This window comes from Mycteria americana, chromosome 6 (assembly GCF_035582795.1).
Source record: "Mycteria americana isolate JAX WOST 10 ecotype Jacksonville Zoo and Gardens chromosome 6, USCA_MyAme_1.0, whole genome shotgun sequence".
Lineage (NCBI taxonomy): Eukaryota > Metazoa > Chordata > Aves > Ciconiiformes > Ciconiidae > Mycteria > Mycteria americana.
The window spans coordinates 31,601,839-31,627,546 of NC_134370.1; the positions used below are offsets into that span (position 1 = coordinate 31,601,839).

Sequence of the window (25,708 nt, forward strand, 5' to 3'; positions counted from 1 at the left end):
CGGATCTTAGAAAGGAGAAATCATAAAGGCTTATAAGAAAATACAAGTTGTAAGAAGAATCACTTTAAGTTGTTTCAATCATTTCCTAATGTCTAACAAAATAACAGACAAACAAAAGAACCTCTGGATGCTGAGCTGTGTCTACTAATATATAATACACTCGTATTTCAAAGCTTGTGTGCATATACTCTGCTTACTGAATCCTGATTTATTAAATTGTAATAGAAATAGAGTTGCAGTTTATTCCATCAACTTGTTTTCACCCACAGAAAAATCTTAAGGTTAACATTAATTTTAAATCAAACTGGAAAAACCCACCACAGTACATTCAAAAATATCTGATTTGTTAAAATATTATAGAACCTCCAATAAACTTAATTAAATTTTTACTGTAGTAAACAGATAATTAACTCAGGCTTAAAATTTTCTTTAACTACCAATCAGTCCTCATCAAACAACATCAGCCAAACCAACACACTATATAAAAGTTGCATGGATCTACCATAATTTATTTTAAAAAATCCAAACCAAATCAATAATATTGAAAATTGTAGGCAGATCATAAATTCACTGGAGTAGGTAATTTGAATTTTGCACTAAGGTATAACTGAAGTTTACAAAATTTATTTACTGTCTTTTTCAGGGCTAATTTCATTACCAACCATGAAGAAACAAGCTGATGAATGTTACTTTAGTCAAGACGCTAAGGTTTTACAACTAAATTAAATCAGTCCTTCAGCACTGTATATCATTTCTGAGAGGGGGGGGGAAGGAAAAAAAGAAAAAAAAAAAAAAAGAGCTTTCAGGTATATTCCCTTTCCAGCTGAGAATTAGGAACACACTGCCCTATGTTTGAATTTATTTAAAATGCATCCTATATAATTCTATACACTCCTATACTACAGAAAGAAGGAGACTAACAGCAGTAGCATTGTGCCCTTATACTTAACACCCTAGCTAAAGCAGAGGCCCACTGCATCTATAAACATAGAAGCACACTAAGCAGATTTTATCATTAGCATGTTTTGAACCCAAATATAAGCACACGAATATAGTATAACTGTACAAGCTTTCTTGTACTCAACCACCCAGTAAAAATAGCATTGCCATTGCTATAATAGGCCACAGACCTTTCACTACCTATGCCTTATACTAGCCACGCAAGGCCCTCAATTCTGGCCCATTAGCCGCCTTATTAACTTATGAGAATTTGCCATGTGAACTGGAGATTGATACCAGGCATCTCATGTTAGGAGATAAATTTTATGCGTGGGATAACAGCAAAGGCCTTGAAAACATTGGCACAGGTTGAAAGCTAAGGCCTCAGAACTATAAACAGCTCACTGATGGCAATTACTAGTCATTGAAAAAGTACAACCTCAAGAGCTGGGAAAAGACTGCTTTAGCTTGAAGAAAGAAGCAACAGCAAAGCAAGAAGCAAAACAAATAACATGAAAGTCTCAGCCATGCAACATGATAAAGCCCCTGCCATGGCTTGGGAAAGTAACCCCATGTTTCCAAACATCATGCAGCACCATAGTCCAGGGCAGAGACCAAGGGCTGGGAACCATCTAGAAACTCAAAATATCTTACTTAAGGACAAGATCCCAAACTAGGGAGGGCAGGGGAGAGAAAAAAAGATACCCACCGCAGTTCCAGCTTCCCTTGTCAAAGAGCTCTTCAGCCTGGCAACTTTGATGACTAAGACTATCAAGGACCATAGCCATTGGAGCTAACTATGCAGTTTTTTATACACACAGCTAACGCAAGGTAAGGTCAAGGACTGATTGCTTTGAATACATAGTGTTAGTGATTAATAATGTGTAAGAATTATTAGTAGGAAGTGTTCTGTTTCTGAATGTCAGTCTAAAAGTTTTGTTTAAAGGATTAAAACTGGCGTGATGTATCAGTCTTCTGAACACCCCCATCACTGTAAGGTCTAACTGGCATGTATATACACATATTCAGTTGCAACAGCCCTTACAGCTATTGTGCAAATAAAGATAGGAGATGTATGAACAGCTGGATCTGATCTCAAGAAGACATCAATATACAAAAAGATAAACTCCCAGGTAATATGGCAATACCCTAAGAGCAAACAAGAAAGGTGGAAGAAAAGCAAGTGACACCATATTTATGAACTGTCACCATGTTAAAACATGAGGCATCCCCTTCATCTCGACTGCAGGGCTGAGTAGGATTCAGTAGAGCCAATCACAGGAAGAGAACTTAAAATCAGAATTTAGAAGCAGCACAGAGAAGAGTTAAAAAAAAAAAATGTATATCCAAGTTTCATTTATATTTTTGGAAGTTAAATAAGATACACCTTTGAACAGTGTATCAAACGATAAGAGTCATTCTGTTTGACAAGCTTCTGCTTTAACATTGGACAGCAAAACCCTTAAAGTACACCTTTTATAAGAGACACAACTAAGCAAGAACTTCCTTAGCTGAAGATGATAATACAAAAATATTTGAAAAGGTACTATAAACATTAGACTGCAGGCCGTTGTAAGAAGTTACTGGCCTTGTTGAGCTCTCTTCTAATTTTCTCCGGACCAAACTGATCAAGGAAACGCCTGAAGTGAAATGCATCTATAGCAACAATTTCAGTGTAGCGTCGCTGCCATTCATCCCTAAAATTGGAGGGAGGAGAAAAGTAGATGACATTAGTTGTTTAATATTGGCCATATAATCATGATCCAAAATGAGCAATTCCCTGCAGAGCTTCTCTGTTAGAAGAAGCTAGAAAGGTGAGTTCATAACAGACAATGGAGCACTTTTCTTTATGGGTCGGGAATGAAAGCAGCATCAGAAATGAGACAGGTCTCCCTATAAATTTAGAAATACTCTGGCTAGACTTTGGGCATAAACGTGAAACAAATCTAATCATGCAGCACTATTTACTAAGTAAGGTCAAAGAAAAGCATTTTGGCTCTCTATCTTCCTCCAACATTTAAATAAGAGTACATTGTGTACGTTTCTATACCAAATGAATAATTTTGTGTATACACTATGATAACATTGTTGGAGAAATAAATTAAAGAGCTCAGAGCTTTCTACTCAGATTCATGATATTAAATCTTATTTTGCCACACATCAGCTGCACTGTGGCACCTGAGGTATCATAGTAAAAATTCTTGTGACAGAGTCACAAGAATCCACAGTTCAGTTAGTATCTTAACAAAAATTTGGATTAAATACATATAGCTGTAAAAGATGTTGGTTTAAGAACTGACATATGACCAGGTACTATTTATTAGCATTAATATCTCATTATTAATATGAGATAACTTTCTTAGCTTGTTGGCTCTACTGAAGAGAGCAGGATCAAACAGTCAAATTCTCTATTAAGGCAAATGCTAGGAAATACTTAAAGCACCAAGTTTTCAAATCTATAACATTTCTTTATTCCTTCACTTGAAATATTTATGTGGAACTTTACCTTGGGGTCTTATCTTCATGGCTTCTTGCCCACCGGTAAGTTTCTGCATAGCCTGTATACTCACTGTACTGCTCAGTACCTGAAACAAATGATTTTCCACATTACATACAAAATATGTATATATTTTTCCACTTGGCAAATCTTTCATAGGAATTGCTGCTTCTCCAAATGAACACGCAGCTCTCAGAAGCAATAGAAAATAGAGATTCAGATCTGCACCAAGAATACAAGATCTTCTTGTAATGAGTAGAAGGTTCTTTTCCACAGATGATGTGTCGCATCCACCATAGAACATTGCAAGTGCAGATCTGTGTATGCTGTCCAGTATATAACAAGAAGATAGTTTCCAACTTTGCCACTCTCAAGTTCAATAGCTTCTCAATAAACTGCCTGTCATCTTTAAAGTTTTACTGGCTAATACCTGGTTAACAAAGACCGTGAGCTTTTGCACCACCAGCATTTTGCTTTTCTTTTTTGAGGCTACTACCTGTAAACATGATGAAGCAAAATATAAAGAGATTCAAAAGTGTATGTGGTGAGCTATATGTTTATACATTTTATTTCTCTAACAAGTTTTATTTCTCTAATAAAATTAAAATCCATAAAGCCAAAGAAAACCCTGACGGTCAGAAACCAAGCAGATATCCAACACGCCAGCGTTACCCAGTTTGTGGCCCTACAGCCTCTTGAGGGCAACCTTACCTAAGGATAGGTAGGACTGTTAAGCTTCCTAGTCTCATTGCCCAATACACTTCTTTCCCTTGTTATTGTTTTGTTTTACATTTGTTCAGCATTATTTCTGCACTATGGTTCCTGACACGAATTCTCAGATACCACAGCAATTAACAGCACTGAATGGACTGAAAGGCCACTGCTCTCAGCTGTGGTGGTCAGTACCAAGAAGCTTTCCATAAAAGCTCAAGGACCCGCAAAACCATGGTCTGGAACACGCTTGGCTGCTCTGTGAAAAAGTCCCGCACGGTATCTTGGCAAGCATTAAGGGCTGTAAGAAAGTAGCCCATTAAGAACTCCAGTAATTTTAGCTATTATGTTCTGCTATGACAACTCCTTTTCAAAGGTTTATCCCATGACCAAGAGCAGCAGCATTTTAACTGAGTAAGGATCATAACCTTTCTAAAAGGCTGCCTTTCACCTCGTTTTACCAAACTTCAGGACCTTGCTTCAAAACCTGGGGATGCACAAATGCTTCAAAGAAATACTCCTAAAGTAACACCACAGCAAAATCACAACTTTTCCCCTGTTTTGAGCTTGCAACAGCTGAATTTAAAAAGTAGAGGACTGAAAAGAATACCTTGTTTGGAAAATTTCACCTCCTACAGGTACAGTTTGGCACAAGTTATAAACAATAAGAGTAAGAAGAGAACTGTTAAGTAACCCCTAATTAAAAACAGTGACACCGGCTATGCCTATAAATATAACAGCAAAAATAGGTTTTAGAAAGACATGTAAGCTGACAGCACAAAACCTCTGATTACTAAGACAAGAGTAATACCTAACCATTGCACAGATCTGCGATACTCTGAGAATAAAAATGTTTAAATTTAATCTCAAAGTTTTTCAATCTCTAAAAAAATAAAATAAAAGTTGAACAATCAGAAACAAAACTATTCACTTTTAACCTCATCTGACAAGGGGATTTGAATGCTTGCTTCCAGTAGTCTCAAGCATAGGAAACACAAGCTGTTAAAAACTGTTTAAAATGATGCATATACTTCAAGACATTTTCCCCATTTAGACCAATTCATTTTAACTGAAAAGACTTATCAGCACTTCTTTAACTCATCTGCCCTATTACCCAGTCATTATTTATTTAGATTTGTCTAGATGATTGACCATACTGAGGGCACACAAATTCCACTCAAGGCTATTTTGAAAAGTTGCTATGAAAAATGAGTGGCATGGTAAAAGATTCCTCACGAAGAATTCACTTCCTGTTACAAAATCAAAGTCCCCAAAATTGTGATGGCAGAATATGCCTATATATTCACACACATCCATGCCCTCATACAAAGGACAACTGTGAGTAGCTTAAATATTCAGAAGTCAGCCTTCTAATTGAATTGTAGGCTATCAACCTTCAGTAAGGCTTTTCCTGACATAGGTAAAATTCAGTTTTACTGATATGCTTGGAAGAAGTGTCTGTCTTTTCTTACTATTTGCTCAGATAGTTGCCCTTCCAACTTTGAAAAGGAAGCATTTCCTTTGGTGTCGAGCACTTCGAAAGAAAAGACTACGTTATCAAGACACTAACAGGATAGATTAAATGACAGTCAAAGTATTAAGCTGACTTTTTCAAGGTTCCTTGTTTTCATTAATTTTATGGAAGTGCAGTATCTGATGATGAAAGCACAAGGAAAGAAACAAACATATATTTAAAAAAAAAAAAAAATCAATAACAGAGAAATTCAAAGAAATCACACGCACTCTAAACTCATGTTCCAGAAACCCAAAGTAATGAAAATCAATGGGTTTTCATGAAGTGAAGCTCTGGAAATTTCTCAGACAAAAATGGTTATTCAACTGGCAGCATTTTTGCCTGTGAACTACTGGGATACAAACTGCTGTTGCTGGGAGAACAGAAGCAGTACGGGATAAATTGGATGCGCTAATGTTTCTGGTGAATCTTTTTTCTTCCCATGAAAAAAAAAAAAGGTAAAAAAATCCAAGCCACAAATACAGCATAATAGCACAGTTCCATCAGAACTTTAAAAACAAGCTACAAAAACTAAAAAAGCCTTAAGTCAAAACAAAGTATATACAACTATCATTCAAAAATACATTCTTTGTGAAACTTTTAATAGTTACAGCATCAGACAAACAGTGAAATTGCCAAGTGTTATTGCTTATGGGACCTCATCCATCTAGAAAGAGTGGCAATTATTACTAAAAATAAATACACCTTTCTCAGGCTCCATAGCTTTTCATTTGCATATGATCTGTATGGCATTATAAAGTTCCCAGGGATTGGGAAAAAACCCACCATACTGTCCCTCTAGTATTCCTTACGAGCTAGAAATTATGTCTCTGAAGCGGCAGTACGACTAGCACTGAATAAAAAGGAGTACATGTGAAAAGCGCAAGAGTATAGTTTTGTAGTCACCAATATAAACGCACATTTACTGCCAAAAGTGAGGGGAAGGTCCTTCTCTCCCTTTCAACCAGTTCTTCTGATCCTTATCTTGCACCACCATTAGTCTTCTGGCTCTCCAGACAGTGGCACGATCAGCCTGCTAAATCCAGCTGAAAAACAATTTTCCCCTCTGAGTAAGTTTTCAGCTGAACCAATTATCTGATCTCATTTACTGCATGGGTAATGTGCTTAGAAGTCTCTGAAAATGCATCGCTAAGATGCGGTCAGGACTGGCCATTCAGTAGATTTAAAGCAAACAGGGAACACAGCTTCACCTGCTCTTAACGCTGCCCAAGTATACATGAACTCAAGGCGGGGGAAGGGAAAAAAACCCTGAATGAAAAACTCTGACACTTATTCACAGATCTACCAGAAATGCAGCTGTGGGAATCTTTGGTATCACTGCTGACATTTTTGTAGGCAGATGTCTGTGTTGAAAAACCTGACTGTTTGCATGACCAGTTCCATATTCATTACAGCAGTGATCTTAACCAGATACGGTGCAATCACAACAAATTTAATTTCTCTCCAATTTCTCAGACTCTTCTGCAAATTTAAGCTACGCAGTTATACCCATTAAGCCGCTGAGTCAAGATGCATCACAAAGAATGTAATTTATCAAGAGGATTGTGACACACAGTGGAGACTTGGCTAAGAACTGAGGTGGAAGAGCTCCAGGGATGAAATGAAAATGATGCAATGGCCATTTCCATTAGAGAAGAACACCTTATCACAAATACTAATGGCAAAACACTATAAAGTAATCAAGAAAATGAAAAGAATATTGCCACAGTGAAAAAACATCCTCACCTTTATTTGTTCATGCCAAATCACTAGTTTTTACAGGGGAATAGAAGAAGGTCTTTCAAAACATTCATTTAGTGTTTTCCCCCAGTTATTACAGAGTGATAGCCACTCTGTTTTTTACCCTCCCCAGAAGAGCCTCACCCAGAGGACTGTTAATCTTCAATATGTTAATCTTGTTATAGTATCATATCCAAAATACACACAGAAATCAGTGAAGGCCAAGAATTTTCTGACTCATTTTTTTAAAAGGTAATCACAAAAGCCAATTTATCAAAAAGTTTTCACAGAAAAGGCATTAATTTTGGCAGGGTAGAAAAACAAAATAAAACACTGTCTTAAAAAGATTACCAAGTATAAGACTGAAAACAAAAGATGCTCTGCCCAGTAAAATCAATAGCTCAGGACAGAGTAAGATTTGCAAGATCTAAGCTCAAATTTCTACTGTGCATGCATGCAAGAGAAAGAAGTGCTTTGGAAAGACTTTTCCAAGAAATGTGTTCTAATACCTGTACAAATTCCTGACTGTTGAAGCAGCTCAGGTAACTAAAACCAGTATTTTTACTATAGCAGACTGAAAAAATATAAAATATACATAATCTATTACAATATTTGCCCAGAGGATCTCTCCAATCAAATGTTTTCTTTATAGCTGTTCTTTAGAGTAAATAAAAAAATTATAGCATCATTTTATTTTTCAGTCATGAAAAATGCTCACTGTGTTCCCATGTATAGAACTGAGACACACACAGCATGACCTGGGCCTCTCCAGTTCTTAATAGTGACATTTGGTGTTTTGATGCTCACTGTTTTGATCCAATGGATAATAAAACATTCCAAGTTCTATGACAGCAGTGGAAACAAAAGGAAAAACACTTTCAGCAAAGCACTGGACAGAAAGGACATCTCCATATGCAGCACCTCAACAACATACTGGAGAAGCATTTAGGTTTTGATGCTGTAATTACGAACCCATAACTAACTTACAAGTAACACAAACACATGTTCATAACTTACAAGATCACAATCCTTAAGAGACATTTCCTAACTTTCTAACCCTTTTTAATGGATGCTGATTTTCTCCTCTTCCACTTCCTCCCCTTTTTGGTAACCAGAAGGCAGTTCCTCTTAGAGTTTTCAATCCTACTGATCACATCAAATGTCACAAATTCCAGACAGTAACAGAAAAAACCCCTGCTTTAACGTAACAGAAGCATTACCAGCTAATAGCTGGTAATTGTGGCTTTTACTTATATTGCCCAACAGTAGTCTTTAGCTAGCTAGGCCTAAAGACACTGAGTCCTCAAACACATTTATATAGGATAAAAAAAAGGTTCTGTCTGCTTGCTGTCACGTTTTTTTATTTGTTTCCTTCACAAAACGTCTATTGAAACAGCGGCCTTATGGTCTTAAGAGGTGGGGTGAAGAAGGAAGCTCTTTATCAAATGAATATTGATATTTTTTTCCTTCTTTTTTTATCCCTACAGCATTTAAACATACTAAACTTCAACTTGAAATACATTTTCTATATATAAAACCAGAATAAGATGTGAAACATTTTCTGCAAAGACTAACCTGTGATGATAAGACATTCATTGTGATCCAAGACTTCAGTGATGAGCCTCGATACAATCAGTTCTGGGTTGATTAAAAAACGAATTTCTTCTTGTACTAGTCCCGCCCCGGTCACACCACCTCCAACAAAACGGTTTGCAAAATCAACCTAACAAAATTCAGGAGGATTATGAGATAAGCAAACAGCATAAAATCCTTTCATTTACCAAGGTAAATGAAGTCCTGTAAAAATTTCAAGAATTCTGTTGAAATCTGCTGCTATCACTTAAAAGTACAAGCAGCAGGACAGAGCCTGATTAACAGCATGCCTTTCTCTTTTTTCCTTTCTATTTCTCAGAAAACTTAAAACAAGTGAGCTATTACACAGCAAAATAAAGTTTTGCATCTCAAATGCTCTGAATCCAAGTTTTGTGGGTTTTCTTTGAAGAGCACATATTTAAGAATAAAACACACTTCAGTAAATGTGAAAGATGAAAACAGCAAATTACAGTATTCTTTTTGCATTTTATGGACATGGAAGAATTATTAAGTTGTCCTTTAATAAGCATTCTGCCCCAGCTGCCCACACTGAAGCACTTTTAGATTAGCACTGCCCCTGTACCAGTTGTTCTGTACCTAAAAGAATCTCTTATGAATTCTCCTTGAAATGCACTTGCAAAAGGCAAGTCATTTTGATCATTAACATTTCTGCTTGAAACAGAGAAGGTCTGGACTCTATTTTTTTTGCTGCAATAATACATATTTTGCAAATTACATTGCTATATAGACAACAGTTTAAAAACTATTTTGGTTTATCCAATAAAGAGATTACTATTTATGCAAATTAACTGCCCATATAAATTTATAATTTTAAAAAGTCACTTCATCTTTCAAATGCTATTAGCTTGTTACTCATTTTTATTTAGGTAGCTGATGAGAGCACATTTACAGGAGGGGAATAAAAGTTGCTGGAGTGACGTGAACATCTGTGTAGATTACAAACTGATTCAGGAGTCAAAGTCAAGTCTAAAGCACACAGAGAGCCACCCACTACAACAGCAAGTGTTCCTGAAGTCCATCCTGGAAATACCAACACACTTCAATTGTTTAAGATTTGCTGAACTTGACTATGATACAAAAAAGTAACATGAAAACTACCCAAATGTTCAGTGCGTCAGGGCCCTAAATGCACTTTAACTGTGCTGAATAGCCTCAACCCCATCCTTGCCCCTGGCCCATGGCCCCTGTACATACATACACACACACCCCCTTGTCCTGGACCTCACCTGAGACACATCATGTATGGGCCCATGCCCAGCCCTGCCCTCTGCTGATGCCCATTTGCTGACCAGGTGTCTAGGATTGACCTTGGTGACCTGACTCATCACCTTGCCTTTGTCCGATGACCACCAGCCTGTCAGCAGAAACTGTTATTGTCACCATCCCTGCTCCGCTTGTCCCAGCCAGTGCACCTGCCTGCTGAGGCTGGGGTCACTGTGGACTCCTGCATTGCCTTTCCCTGGTTATCCTGCTCCCTCCTGGAGTGAACGCTCTTTGTCCGAGCAGAGATACCTTGTTTGGCAAGACTTGAAGTAGCCAGGAGGAAAAAATATCACATCCCACGCAATACTTACTTTTACAGGGTGCAACAGAAACAGTACATGAAACAGCATAATTCAACCTTCTCTCACCTCTGAGGTTACAGTATAGTTGAATAGAGAGACACCAGAAAAATGGTTATTACTGAGCAGTTGCTGAGTTCTTAATAATTTCAATACACATTTGAGCGCTCAAGATTCATAAAATCATGAGACATTTTAAAGTTTGAGCAAAAAGCGTCGCAGAAAAGAAGTCCTCCTATTCTCCCTCCTCCTCTTCCTTTGCAGCACTTGTTCCTGGCTAAAGCAGTTGTAATTTTTTTTTTTTTTTTTTTTTTAAAGACAGACAAAAACCAAACCAGTAATTTGGAAACTCAAATGTGCTCCTTGCTATAGATATGGACAGGACATCCTCCTTATGAATTTCTTTTGCTGACTGGCTCCCAGACTGAAACACTGGTGCTGGCAGCAGCAAGAAAGTCTCCTGAACCACTGACCTGGTCACTGTCTGGGGCACAAGAATAATTTTTTAAAAATAAACTGAAACCCTTGACAACTCATCAAGATCACAGCTTGAAACTTTTATCTTGTCAATCTTTGATCCTGGTTTGAACCAAAAGACCTGAAGCTGTCCAGGGCTTCTGATTTTCTGTCAGCTTTTTCTGTACCAGGTACATGTGCAAACCTAGATGAGCTGGGGAATATTGACAGTACTAAGACTGCCCATGGAATTGTTTCTTTTACACTGCATAACATCTTGTCATTTAAGTCAATTGAGGATAAACAAGTAACTTCATTAAGCTGGCAGACCATAAAAATATGACAAAAAACTGACATAAAGCCACATTTACTGTTATATGCGCTTACCTGTAGCATACCTTGTCCATTGCTTTCGATGGTGCCTTCGTAGGTGACATGCAATCTAGACAGTTTTTTCTGAGATCTATCATTGAGGAAAAATATTGTACAGAAAGGATGATTACAGAATCTCCACACAAAGACATCCATTTTAAAAGAAAACCCATCCAAACCCAAACTTCTTACACACCTTAACATAAGGTGGTTTATAAAAAACCCTGATGGATTAAAGAAAATGCATTTGCCTTTCAGAAACAATTTGTGAAGGTTTAACATAGTCAATCGTTCAGTTTCTCCACCTCTTTCACCATAAAACCTGAAACTTGAAATTGAAGTCCTACGTTTTTCACACAAGTTTGTCCCACATTAACTTGCTAACCAGCAAGAAAGCTGCAATACTTGTGTTTTCATGCTGGTTATCAGCCATACTTCATTATATTTCCTGTCATTTCTGAAATCAAGTCATCTCTCTCTTTCTTCCCCACTCAAGCAACAGCACCAAAGATGTGCTACTGTTTTTAAAAATTCACTTAAGACTTTTTGGCTTCACAGGCAAATAAACATGCTGGAAAACTCAGGGCACTCAAACTACTTGAGGCAGTTCACCCACTTCCCTCTGTACTTCTCTCCATAACAATCCATACCAAACAGTTTTCTGTAGTACTTCCAGGCCTGAATCAATTCCATATGAATGGGATTCAGTTATCATTGATTTAAGAAATTTCTTAAATCAATTATTATTTAAATTTATTAAATCATTAACAGGATGTTTGGCTTACCTTTCCCAGTCTGGAAACTCCTGCAGACACTGCCTTGTAAACGTCACCAATCCCGTAGGTTCTACAGGCAAACCAACCCCAGAGGAAAATGTATTAACTGCTGGAGCTTTAGTCCTTAGATTATTTTAAGTGGTAAGCTTTTAAAATTACAACAAACATCATTCTTGGCAGAAACACAAGAGCTTAATTTGCCTCAAGAGCAGCTTTGAATCTTCCCCTGACAGCCCACGCTCAAATTGAAAACAAGTAACATGAAGACCAAAATATTCACTTCTCTTCTCCCTTTGGATTTTGAGTATTTTTCTTTTTCCAGATCAAGGAAAAACTATTTTTTAAGTGATTTTCACTGTAAACACTACTAGAAAGACTCAACAGTTGAAGTTGAAGTAAAATGTGCTGCCACTTAGAAAAAAAAGAAATTGTGAACCTTTAGAGGTGACTACTGTTCAGTGTCAACAGGCAATGCAGAGAGTACTCAACCTATGGATGGATGAAGCAGCAGCTCATATTTCCAAGAAAGTCCTACTATGTCAATAAAGATGCAACATTAGTGGATTCCAAATCAAGCCATTCGCAGCCCTGCCAGGATGCTAGTGACATTCAATGTATTTCAACTGAGAAAAACTGCCCTCAAGAGAAAGAGAGGAGCCACTGCTCATTGCAGGAAGGATGCATTATCATCTTCTCTCCTTATTTTACTCAAAAAAGTTCAGGTTTGCAACAGAAAGAAAATATCACCCTTTTATTAGGTGATGTCATCCTAATAAAAACTTCATTTGAGACTCATTTCTTTGCTCCAGTAACTCTACTGCACTGGCTTGTGAAAAACATTCAGAACAGTATGTAAAGCACAAACATATCCTTCCAAAAGCCTTAAATAATCCTATGATTTTCTTCAAAATTATAGGGGTTTAGGGAAAAAAAGGGTTGCTTGCTCTTAAAAAAAAAAAGTGCACAGCTTTCAGTAATCAAGTGCTTTTCCACAAGGGAACTCTGGTATCAGTGGCGATATTTTACAAATTAAGCATCCACCTTTTGAGCACAAAGCCTTCAACTGATATAGTCTCCACTGTGTTCTTCTACAAGGAATTCAATTACCATTTACAATAAAAAGAGTTGCAAAATTATTACAGTAATTTATAGAGCTAAGTTACCTCGGTCTTACTAATTCCTTGGACAAAAAAGAACAAGAAATGGGGTCTTTTAAAGGTATGATAGGAATTTTTAATTCAAGAAAAGAGCACTCAAGAATCTCATTAAATATTATTTAAAGTTATAACATTAAGAAATCTAATACGGTAGTTTCATAAAGCATGTTCCCAACAGGTTTCCAATATGCACAGGGGGTCAGGGACAGCTGCATAAATTTAGGATTTGGTTTGCACGAAAACATTATTACTCAAGTATAAAAAAAAAAGCTAGTACACTGTATTTCTTCTCAGTCCCACACATAGATCACAATTTACTTTTTACCTCAGAGGTTTAGTTCCATTGACACTACTGAAAGTTTGATAGCTGAAACAGGATGTAGCTGCATTTAATTTGTGGTGAATTAAAATGATGAACTGAAAACAAACTGAACCAAGTAAAGGGATTTTTATATTTACTAGCTTAAAGCTGTCTTTCTTTTAAAACATGTAAAGAAAAAGTTCTTTAAAAAAATACTATAATAAGGATATTGCTGAATATGTGATGTATGCTACTGCAGTAAAACCTCTTTGTCCCCGAAAATAAAATATATAAGCTCTGACACAGTTCTCACAAAAATAAATCTATTTTTGAAAGCTTATGCAGATGTTCAAATTCATGGTAACAACTGAAGATCTGACTATGCACACTAAGGAAAATACTGCACTAACTTCTAAAAGAGTTGGGGATATCTCATGTCTTACTATCACTTGTTTTATTTGAACTGGGCAAACTTCACAACAGCTTTATTTTGGGAGAATAGAAGGGAAAAATCTGAAATATCAACACAAGTAGGGGAAAATCCCTCAGAACTACAAATGTTACAGTCAAAGCACTAAATGTGCATACTGCAGGAAATCTGAAGTGTGATTTGCAATCTTTAAGCCTGTGATTTTAATGACTAAATACGGTGCTAAGTTCCCTCTACATTCTCACTCTGATGCAGTGCAGCAAGTAGTTGCATGTATTACAAACACTATACATATGTATATTTATATATACACATTTATATAGACACACAGTTTTTTTATATATATATACACACACACATATATATAGAGGGGTGAAAATATAGATATATTTTACACATCCCCCCATATATATATCTCAGAAAAAAGAAAACAGAATAAGCTCCGTGCAAAAAATTTAATCGCATGCATCATCTATATGAGAAGTGACATGAATATGAGTATCCATGTACTTAGCAAGCTGGCTTTTGTTACACACATCCATCATAGTGCTGCATAGCCATTTCTAAATTTAATGGGATAAAATTTTTCATGTATCTGCTTTGTAGCTCAAAAAAAGAATAAAGCATATACTTTTTTCTGTGACTCTCCTAAAATAGCAGAAAAGGGTCTTAAGTTTCTCAGGCTTCCTTGGTGACCGTCCTTCAAACAATCTGAAAAACAAGAAATAAAAGCAATTAATTAGATTTCAGGGATATAGTGCATAGTAATTAGGCTACTTACTAATTGTGATTTGATTTTTTAACTATTATGCACATGTTTCGATTAGCCTTGCATTTAAACACTCTACTGTAGAAAGAACTCTCTAGACAGCCCCTCTGTAACACGGGTCTTTAGGAGAAACAAGTTCGTTCACTTGCTAAGTTTCTGCTGAAGATGCTAAGTGAATGCCTATCTCACTCATACAGATTTTGTAGTATCAAAAAACGTAATTTCAAAATAAACATCCAGGAAAGCTACTCGTTTTATTTGCAACAGACTGGCTTGGATTAAAATGAGTGACTGAGGGGTGAAAACATGTATGTTGAGCACTCCAAAGATCCAAATGTCTTACCCTACTTACAGCTCAGTGAGTTGCAGAGAAGAATTAATGCAACCATATCATTTTCAAGAGTTGCACTGCACCAGCAGTATTTCTAAAGAAAACAACCTACCCTCAAGAGAAATGGCTTCATCCACTGGGCTCCTACTGGCATTCTAGCATTCATTTGTAAAAACCTAAGCATTAAGAAGAAGCATCCTATTTTTAGCCATTAAGTGAATGTATTCTTTTAAGGTTAGCTGAAATACTTTTACTGCATCATCCATCTTCCAGCAACTTGAACACGCATTACTTAATTTCACTTCCAACAAAGTGACAAGGCATTGTTATTGGCAACACATAATGGAATTTATCTGGAAGGAAGAATAGCGGCGACTTCAGAAACAATATCCTTTGAGTAGGAAGTTCACTAAAAGATGTCTGATACAGTGAAAGCCCTGAGGATGTAAGCGCCCCCCCCAATAAACAGTCTAAGTAAAGGAATGACACAACATTATTCATTTGTTTCCATGTACTGGAATGACAACCTGCCTTTAAAACCAGAATGCTATCAGGTGAATTTAGCTTTTAGTAGTGAAGTGAACTAGATTTTTTCAGTATTTAAAAATTCTTATGAAGTATACATGCTGAAGAGATCAATTTCATCCAAAATCTATATAAAGTCACAGAAGCTAATTTTAAAAATGTTTCATGAAAACTTTTTTGTTCTCTCAATAATCAGTCAGGACTTTAAGAAGGCAAACTCCAGACTTATACAGTCTATTTTAAAATGGGCCAATATGCAAGTTCTATCAAGGGGTTGTGCTTGCACAACTACTAAGGGGTTCATAAAAGAAAGAGTTGATGTGTATGTGGGCACATGCACGCCTTGCCTAAATGCATAAATTATCTCTGACCTTTTACCTGGAAGTCTTATTTGGTATGAATCTTTTAAACTGGCTAATTTATCTATTAGCCCAATCATGCCTTTACTAGGTTTTTGCCTCTTTACATCAAATTGAAATCTTGCTTATGCTGCAAACTCTCAGGAGAGAGTTCTTCACATCACAAAGGTGATTCGGCACAACTGGCAGGCTGGGCAGGAGAAGTCTGGAACTGGAAAAACTATGCCTGAAGTCAGATCAAGCTAAAAGGCAATGGGCAAGGCAGATGAACTTGGTTTCATCCATTACAATTACTCACCAAAATGCAGTCACTCTGTCAAGTAGGAAACTTCAACCAAATATTTTTTTAAAACTGAAGTGTTCAGCATTGGCCTGTCTTTTCTCTTGTTAAAAGCTGTGATAATGACCTCTCTTCTTTCTCCTCTGGGATCAAAGCTAGAGTAATGCTGATTTGCTTCTGAAAAATCTCATTTACAGCAGATAAATATTCCCAAAACAACATCTATAATTACAATAATGAGAAGAGATATCTGTATTTCTGTTCTAGCCCTATATGGCTGTGTAAAAACCACAGGGCAGCACAAAAGAATCTGAAAAACTCTGGGTTCTGGCACACGTGTCCCTTGCTGTAGAGGGATACTCCATACAGTGGGGATAGAAGAATACTGTGGCATTCAAAATTATCTGTATTTTGACCTAGTAGCTATATCCATCCGGTAACTACATGCATCAGATCTTTTATAGCAGTTAGCCCAAGAGCTCTCATCACCCTTCTCCTCCTCACAGTATTTGCTTTTCTTTGCTATGGCGTAACATAAGTTGTACTTTCTCTTGAAAATCCACTGTTAAATACAGAAAAATAATTTTTTTAAAATTTATTTATTAAAAATGAAAGCAGGCAACACCACTCCTGCACACGTTTTAGGACTGAATCTACCACAAATAATGTTTGTCCAAAACAGAGCGCACTCATAAAAGGATAGCCATTCATGGCAGGTTGAAGACACCATGTCTTAGATTAATATACTTGGATTTACTTCATATTTTCTGTGTCCAGAATTTACCTTTATTAGTGAGCTAGTGGCAAACTGAAAATGGCTATCAGCAAACATGCCTTTTATTATATATATGTTTGCAAAATACAAAACACTAGTACATTACTTGCAAATTTTCATATAACCAGACCAAGGAACTCTTCTCTTCAGCTATTTCAAGTGCGAGTGCTTTACAACATTAAAATTTGTCCTTTAAAACAATCAGACCAGTAGAAAAATCCTCACCGATTTTAATGGGCTACAAATTAGCCTTAAACCCTCATAGTATCTAATTATTTAAAGTTATTGATATTAACTCAGTTGAATTTGACTGCGTCATATGTTTTTAAATTTCCACAGAAATTGTATCACAATGACATCAATGATTCAGAACACTTCCAGCAAGCTATACTAAAGTGAGAAGAAGAAAAGCACAAGAGAAAACGCAAACCCTCCCCCCCAATACACACAGGCAGCCAAGCTTTCTCAAGCACAGCACAAAGTAACCAGTCACCTTTGTGAATGCAACAGTAAAAGCAAGGGATATTTACAACAATCGAAAATGGCCCGGTCCTGCCCCATTAATTTGAGTGAGGATATAACACGGCAAAGTTATGAACGTTTTAACCTTAAATCTTACTTCTGAAATGATCAATTAGGCAACATTATGAGAAGTTTTATTTCTGAAGCAAATATCTCTAGTTTGAAGAACAAAGCTAGATGAGAGCATCAATAAGTTATTAAATAAAATTCTTCTTCAAGCTCTGAGACACAGATCCTACTAAAAAAACCACCCAAAAATATAAGTGGAAACCACATAATCAATTTCCTGACAGAAGAACCCAAGGCCAAAACCCATTAATTCCTATTAAAGAACTCATCCAAATGAAGTGCACCGTAAATCAAATGCAAAGCGCTGCAAGCTCACTTTCAGTCGAAGTAATTGAAATATCACTGGCAACTGCATATGTAAGCTGTTTTGCTTTGTACAAGATGTTCCCACTGCCATACAGCTAACTTCAATTTAGCAGATACAGGAGCTAACAAAGCTTGCAGGGCTGATCACCAAACACAGCTTCAAATTTATCTCTGACTCCCTGGCTTCCAAGCCAGGGTACAGGCAATGTTAATCAAAGAAAAGACCTCTATAGAGATACGCTTAAGTATTCAAGGAATCAAGGTCAGAGATTTAAAAACATAAGAAAGCAGATGTGTGAACAATGTCATAAACACAAAGTAGACTGTTAAAGTCATTATGGCTAAATAAAAACTCTTTCCTAGCAAATATTCAGACACTTAAATTGTTCTGAAGAGAAATACATATATGAGAAATAAAATATTAAAAATAATAAGAACTGCTATTGGGAAAATGTAAAAAAAATATTTAAAAATTTACTCAACAACTGTCAGTAAACATACAGTAAAGTTACAAGGCAATAGTTTATACTATTTCAATAATTATTACAAAAACGTGTGCATTTATTTTGCATTAGCGTTTTCCTAAAATTTTAGGGTGGGAAAAAGCATTTTAAAAGCGTAATCAATATTCTGGTTTTTGTAGTCTCATTGACTGCAAACTCAAAATTGTCTTATTTTCAACCGACATTTCCACCTTAGAAAGCTGGAGTCAAAAGCTCTAAAGAACCTGCTCCTAAACCCTTTGAGTGCTGAGGGAAGCAGCAAATCTGCAAGGTACTTCAAAGGGTGCATTTCCAATGATGCAACTTCAACATGATTTAATAATGTTAAGAGCTACACAAAAGTAGCCTTGGCATGCACATAGTTTACTGGGGGAAACTTGAACCAGCTTAAGTAAACAGTACCGAAATACGTTGTTTCCAATTAAGGTATAATTAAAATACAGTAGCTTACTTGTAAAATTTCATTTCCAAGGAGCTAAACTGATCCCTTGATGTTACTTGAAGAACTGGCTCCAGTAATTTTTACAAGCAGAAGGAACCATTACAATCACGTGGTTTAACCTCCCAGTTAAATAATTTCATATTGGTATTTCCATCCCCAGCCTGTATCTTCCCATCCCCAGGCTGGGCTTCCTTTGAATGTTTCTGTCCAAAGAGTATAATCATGTCTTTACATTGAAATTGGAACCTATCATAAGGCTCAGAAAGCTGTCCCCGCTGTAACAATATTAAAAAATTTGCAGTATGGATCATACTTCAAAAAACATTTCCCATTCATAAATCCACGGCATTTCACGTGTGCTGTTCGGAAAAGTGTGGATACACAATTTTATACTTACGGTCCCCACAATTAACTATACGTGCTTTTTCTTAACTACCACAGGCACTAAAAAGTGCCTTTTTCTTTACTACTATAGTTGAAGACACACTTTTATTCCTTCTTGTATTTTAGTGTGATCTCACTAAAGATAACAGCATCTAAGCAAGTGCAAGACATTTTATGAAAACAGCATTTTTCTCCTACAAATAAAAGTGGAAGAAGGATTTACAAGGAAGTAGTACGGACAGATGAATTTCACCCAGTAAAGGGACTGAGCAGGGGGAAGGATGGAAAGTTAAGGCAGAAATGAAAATAATGAATAGACGTTACCTTCAATCTCAAGAACAGAGTTAATCACTAAGCAGAGCTTTAGTCTAATGTATAGAATGACAAAACACTTGGAAAAAAGAATAAAATAAGCACCTTGCTTTTTGTATCTTGTTGCATTTCAAAGCCTAAGCTTATCTGATGTATACATGTAGGGGTGGAAATACCATGCTTACGTATATTACTGTCAAATTTGTATTACTCTCCATAGGATTGAGGGCTATTTCAATTAAAAGGCTGAGCATTCTCAATTGCTGGCAATCTCAATGGGAACTACTAAAATTTCATACTGATATATACACAATAAACTCATCATTTAGGATTACATCGGTTGCACTGGGGAGCACCCACGAAGCATCTCTTCCATCTTTCTCCCGCAATTTCCTCCCCCGGAAAAAAAAAAAAAAAAGTGGAGTTCCACAAAGAGAAGAAAAAAAAAACACCTCTCCCTTTTGCAAAAACAGTATCATATAAAGTATGATAATGAAGCATTTTTTTAAGATTTTATTTGCAATGCTAAGCACAGTTGATCAAAACACTGTTTCAGTAAGGGTTCTGTCACAATATTATTTGACATTTTTATTCAATTGTGCTCAAGGTAACCTTAGTCACGTATATTAAGGACTACCTATAGAGCTTAGTGTATCTAATGTCTAGGAAATCTGTATGCAATAATGTGCACAGAGAGAGAGACCTCATCATGTAAGAGTTGGAATGTGTATATCATTAATGTGTGCTTATCACATGATTGCACAGGATAGAGAACAATCTCTTTCACTCTCTAAATATATGAGAGCAATTCAGCCTACCATATAGGAATAACTGGAATTACATTAATTACCTGTATCCTTTGCCTGAAGTATTTTCTGAGAAAGCTGTTTCAATTGATTATGTATTGGGTGGGGTTCCCACCCATACAGAAATATTCACCTGCCTTTTAAACCAGAGTGCTACATCACTAAAGCTTCATTTCAATGAAAAAGATGGAAGATAGTTCCAGTCAGTTACTGGTCTTCTTGTGAAGGACTTCTTGTGAAGAATGGAGCTGCAACAAGTGTTTCATTGCTACCATTTACACTCCCCTTATCAAGAGGAATGAATTACACAATGTTTCATTCCTGCTTACATACCTGTATTTTGTCAATAGCAATACCCCAGGCCCACTCTGGTCTTCAAAGCACCCCAAGGAGTGTGCAAGACAATCCACTAGGATGCAGGAAGAAAATATTTTTGTACCATTCATCAAATAAAAAAATATTTTTAAATAGTGTTTATTTCATCTTTATCTCATCCTTTTTTAATTTCTTTTTTGTGCATGTTTTAGAATGCCATATACTAGTACCACAGCACATGTAATTCATAAGTAAATAAATATGCATATATTGGGGGTGCTTGCTCAAAAACTTTTTACTGATAGGTATGTGTGATCAAGAGAGTTTGGAGACCACTGCCCTAGACAGCTTTAAATACTTAAACATAAATTACATAATGTAAGAGGAGGAAACCTTAGCAAATTTAAAATAGGAAACTCATATACAATGTAAAATATAAACCCTTACTAGAAAGTCGTGCAGCCATTGAAAATATTTTAAGTGGGAACTAAAAGTAAAGCTATTCAGAATATCAAAACTTCAATTCATGAAATTTGGACTTTATATAAAGCAAAACCAGAATAATCCAGATGAGAAATTCCTCCCACAGAGATTAAAGGCAGGCAAATTAACCAGCTTTCTGACAGCACAAAAGGGAACGCCACTGTCCAGATCTTGCACTTCCCAATAGGAGAACGTACACAACCTTATACAAGTTAGGTACACCAACCTCCGTTCTGTTTTTCTGGTGCCTAGTGTATGTCTCTTCCACTTAATAACATGAATTCCATCTTTCTATATTAAAACCACCTTCCTTTTCTCTGTTTATACAGGAAGTAATTTAGAGTTTTTGAATTCCCCTGGCATCAAGTAGGAGAAAAACAATGCATTCAATAATTCAACCTCATAGGCAATTTCTTATTTACTGTCATGTGTCATAGGTACGAGCTATCGTCATCTCAAAGTTATTTAAGAACGTCGTACTATTCAACACCCTTAAGTTTAAATATGATTTCAACTTTAGATTAAATAGTGACTTTTAAGATTTGTACAAGCAAAAAATTGAGTGATATAACTTTGTTGGTAATCTAGATGCAAAAACTATCTTTCTGTCTCAGACACTCACATATACCCACATCTCTATTCTCTATGCTTTTCATTTTGTACTTTTGTTTATTGTGGCAAGTAACTTGGAGCATTATAAACCTATTTAGAGAAACAGTTTTGGTGATTTAGGAGTCTTAAAATACATCAGATTCATACTTGACTGATGAAATGATAAGATGCTTACTCCAAGTACTCATCACCAACAAATAGCAGGGTAAAATGTTTTAACCTGAGGATCTAAACCAAAAGACATCCCACAGCATGGTACAACTAAGTTCTGGACTAAATTACTATATTTACTAAGCTAACAAAAAAATATTCAGATTGAGTACTGTTTTAATCACCAAAGCAAAGTAATTACGCCAGACTTGTTAAGAATAGCGTCCTTTTAAAGTTGTCTATTTAAAGAGTATTTCATCATTTACCATACACAAATGTTGATTTTAAATTTTTCAGAAAATGATACTCTAAAGTATTCCATCCAAGGCTAATTAGAACATATACCTAGGGCAGGCATAACAGAATCAGTTTTGTAGGATCAGTGTCTGTAAACTCAGGAAAAAAAACCCAAACAAAACCAAAAAAAACTTAGAAGAGGAACAATGCATCTCAGTCCAAATCAAGTTCTCTCAAAGTCGCTAGATAATTTATTCCCCAGAGAACGCTCGTTAGTGTTGCAAAATTGATGTTGTTTATGAAGAGACAATTGCATTACTGGTAAATTAGATTTCAATTCTCCTGCATAAATGTACTATACAGTTTGCCCATTTCCTTTCATATATTATATATTCCATAAAAGACATATATATCTTAACTAGTGGGTTTTTCCCCCTCATTTCCAATCACTTGAAATTACTTTAAAGGTTTGTTTGATAAAGATGAAGAAATTCAGTCCTAGGGGAATACCGGCAGTTTCAGACCAGAGCATCCACTAATATAGGTGCCAAAAGATCCACCAGGCTTATGTCATTAGACATACTACCTTGAATTATGAATTCAATCTCAATTGCTTTGATGGGAGCTATTACACATGCATATTATCTCCAGTTTAACTACAGTAGTTTTTTGAAAAAGGAAAACAGAGGGGTTATTGTAACTTGACACAACAGCTAAGAATGGATCTGTAGCAGGTCAAAGACACAGCAAAAGCAAACTGGGTCCCTGACAAACCTGTCTCCTTTTCAGTCATCCAGAACACTGACTCAAGATTGCAAAAATTTTTTTCCTTATACTTTTCTTTTACATATAATCAAACTAGGTAGTTTCCCAAATTACCAAATTCTATAGTGTTAAGACACAGGTCTGATAACTTGGGCGGGGGTGGGGGGAAACCTCCACAGCGCAGTCTTGCATGACAGTGGATGGTATCCATTTCAGCATCTTATCAAAAATAAATGCAAGAACGCACAGTTCAGTCTCATCTTTAATATATTTCGAGAGGAATATATTTTTTATGAGTGCTACGTTAAACCACAAACTATTCACAAAGAAGATTAATTATGAGCATCACCATAAGAAACTAAACTGTGCAACCAATGTCACAATTGTAGAGATGATCTCAGAAGAGTCAATGCAATTCATGCTCTACATTCAACCAGCATACAAATTCCATGGAAAATTTATCAGTAAGAGGAATAAAATGGCAAATTTAGTTATTTCTTTCTTTTGTGATGGGATATTTTTGCATAAAGTTGCCTGATCTATTTCCATCTTATATATTATAAAAGTATTTTTAAAAAGAAAAACTGAACTCTTTAAATTTAGCTTGATATTTTGAACGGAAGCAGTATTTTATGCTATTTAGTATGACCTAATGCTTGGCCACTGAATGGACGTCATTCTATCTACGAGAATTCATAAATATTAAAGCTCTCAAAGTTAAACTATGAATTCCATTTTTTTAACTACATTTGAAATGAATTATGTTATTAATGACTTAAGAATCATAACAGGCCCATCCTTGCCAAGTACAAAAGGGAAGAATTCAATTAAATTACTGAGTATTTCATTACACACAGGTGACTTTGTCTGTAGCATGATGAACAATCAAAACAGACAGTCAGTGTCACAACATACTATTAGACTAAGTGCTTCACTGTCAAAAAAGGAATGCTCACTTTTTTTCCCCTCTCATCTGGCAAGACCAACAGGCATGAGAGGAGAGGTAAAGCATAGATGACTTCTGTTAATACTAGCACATACAGTGGCGTTCCTTCCAATGAGCTGCAGTTATTAGCACATGCACCAGCATTCAAACAACTTGCCATCATCACTGTAGTAACAGTGCCAAGCACTGGCGCACCAGAAAATGCTTAACAGAGGGAGAAAGGGGGGGGGAGAAAAAGAAAAAGAAAAAAAAGGAGTAAATTCTCAGTATCTTGCACTGACTGTCTGTTGTTTTGTCAAACAGATTTGTACCTTGGGGGGAGTAGGGGTGGAAGTCACAATATGCTAATTAATACCACAGAAAAACCTAAAGCAGGAAGAAGACTGGGAGGGAAGAGGGAACATGACAGCATTTAAATGTAGAAACTGTAACTGTTTTATAGTGTATAAAAAGGTACTAATGTTTAAGTCTGCATAAAGTGAATTGATAAATGACTGCTGTGTAAAAACTGAAAACACAAGAAAGAAACAGCTTATACAGTTGTGTTTCTAACTTAAGGCACAAATTTTATTTTTTCAGTCTCAACGAGTTGAGGGGAGGGGTGGAAGCCTTTTGTATGGATGTAGAAAGGGCATGCATAGTGGAATCGAGGAACACCACATTTGCTGAAGAAAAAACATCCCTCAAATGCTAGCATCCACTCAGTGATTTTGTTTCGTTAGGGAACCATGGCAGATTATTTTTTTGTACCCAAAGAACAAAGTAATTAATTCACAGTCATGTAGCAGATGAATTATGCTGAGGAAAGAACCAAGTCTGGAAAAAGCTTCAGACCATAATACCGTGGGGAGAAAGGGCTGCTGTGTGGAACAATCTGTTATGCCCACCTCTAAGCAGACAGAGCAGAGTAGCAGCCTCCAAAGCCTTTACATCAAAACATTTTTATAAGGGGGGGGGGGGGGGGGGGAGTCAAAACCATTTTAACTTCAGTCATTTCCTACTGCCTTTTGAGTATATCCAGCTTCACGAAAGGCTTTTTTGCAAAAGCTGAAAATACACACTGCAGTGGACCAAACCTTATCATCTTTACAAGTCTGAAACAATAGCTGAAAACATGACATTTTATTCTCTGTCCTTGCTACTAAAGGGCAAGAAAATACAGGGTTGACAGGAGGAAAAAGAAATAGGATACTACCCATCCTCCTTCTGCCCCCTCATTTTAGATTTCAACTAAGTCAGGTTATATACAGTAGCACGATAGAAAACTGTAAATTCTTGTAGTACTCTGTCCACCACTCACACTCTTCAATCTCCTTTTGCTTTTATCATGCCAGTCCCCCCCTCACTGACACATTCCCCTTTATTTTATCCACTGCCTGTCACACCTTGTATCCTACTTCACTAATCTGCTCATTATCAAATGCAAAATACATGGGGGTGGAATTTTGGTCCAACAAATGGTTAAGTAAAAAGAGGACTGAAAAAGGAAACTGTAATTATACAAAAATCACATAAATTGGCAAACGCTGAGGAAGAGCCACTTTTAATCCTCAAGAACCAGAGGACAGCAGCTTCCCTTCTTTTCTGTAGTTTGGCAACAATATTCTTGCACTTACACGAATAAAGATGGCTTTCTATCCTATGTGACTAAAAGCTGAGCATTACCTCATCCATAATGCAAGAGGAAGGCCTGAAGGTTGTCTGCTGCATTACCCCTTTTAAATAACATTGTCGGAACCTACTATGAGT

General features: G+C 36.4%; 1 protein-coding gene across 6 annotated transcripts in view; it reads right to left on the minus strand.

The window, feature by feature from the left end:
• Nucleotides 1–25,708, minus strand: part of PARG (poly(ADP-ribose) glycohydrolase) — a 72,020-nt gene that overhangs the window by 9,448 nt on the left and 36,864 nt on the right. For 5 of the 6 annotated variants that reach the window (XM_075505220.1, XM_075505218.1, XM_075505221.1 and 2 more), the window contains 6 exons: nucleotides 14,700–14,779; nucleotides 12,190–12,250; nucleotides 11,420–11,495; nucleotides 8,976–9,123; nucleotides 3,446–3,524; nucleotides 2,528–2,636 (listed from right to left, as the gene is read on the minus strand). In XM_075505220.1, the coding sequence (XP_075361335.1) occupies nucleotides 2,528–2,636; nucleotides 3,446–3,524; nucleotides 8,976–9,123; nucleotides 11,420–11,495; nucleotides 12,190–12,250; nucleotides 14,700–14,779 (553 nt within the window). Of the gene's footprint in view, nucleotides 1–2,527; nucleotides 2,637–3,445; nucleotides 3,525–6,580; nucleotides 6,707–8,975; nucleotides 9,124–11,419; nucleotides 11,496–12,189; nucleotides 12,251–14,699; nucleotides 14,780–25,708 lie in introns of those variants that run through there. The other variant, XR_012776173.1, reaches the window with a different exon arrangement.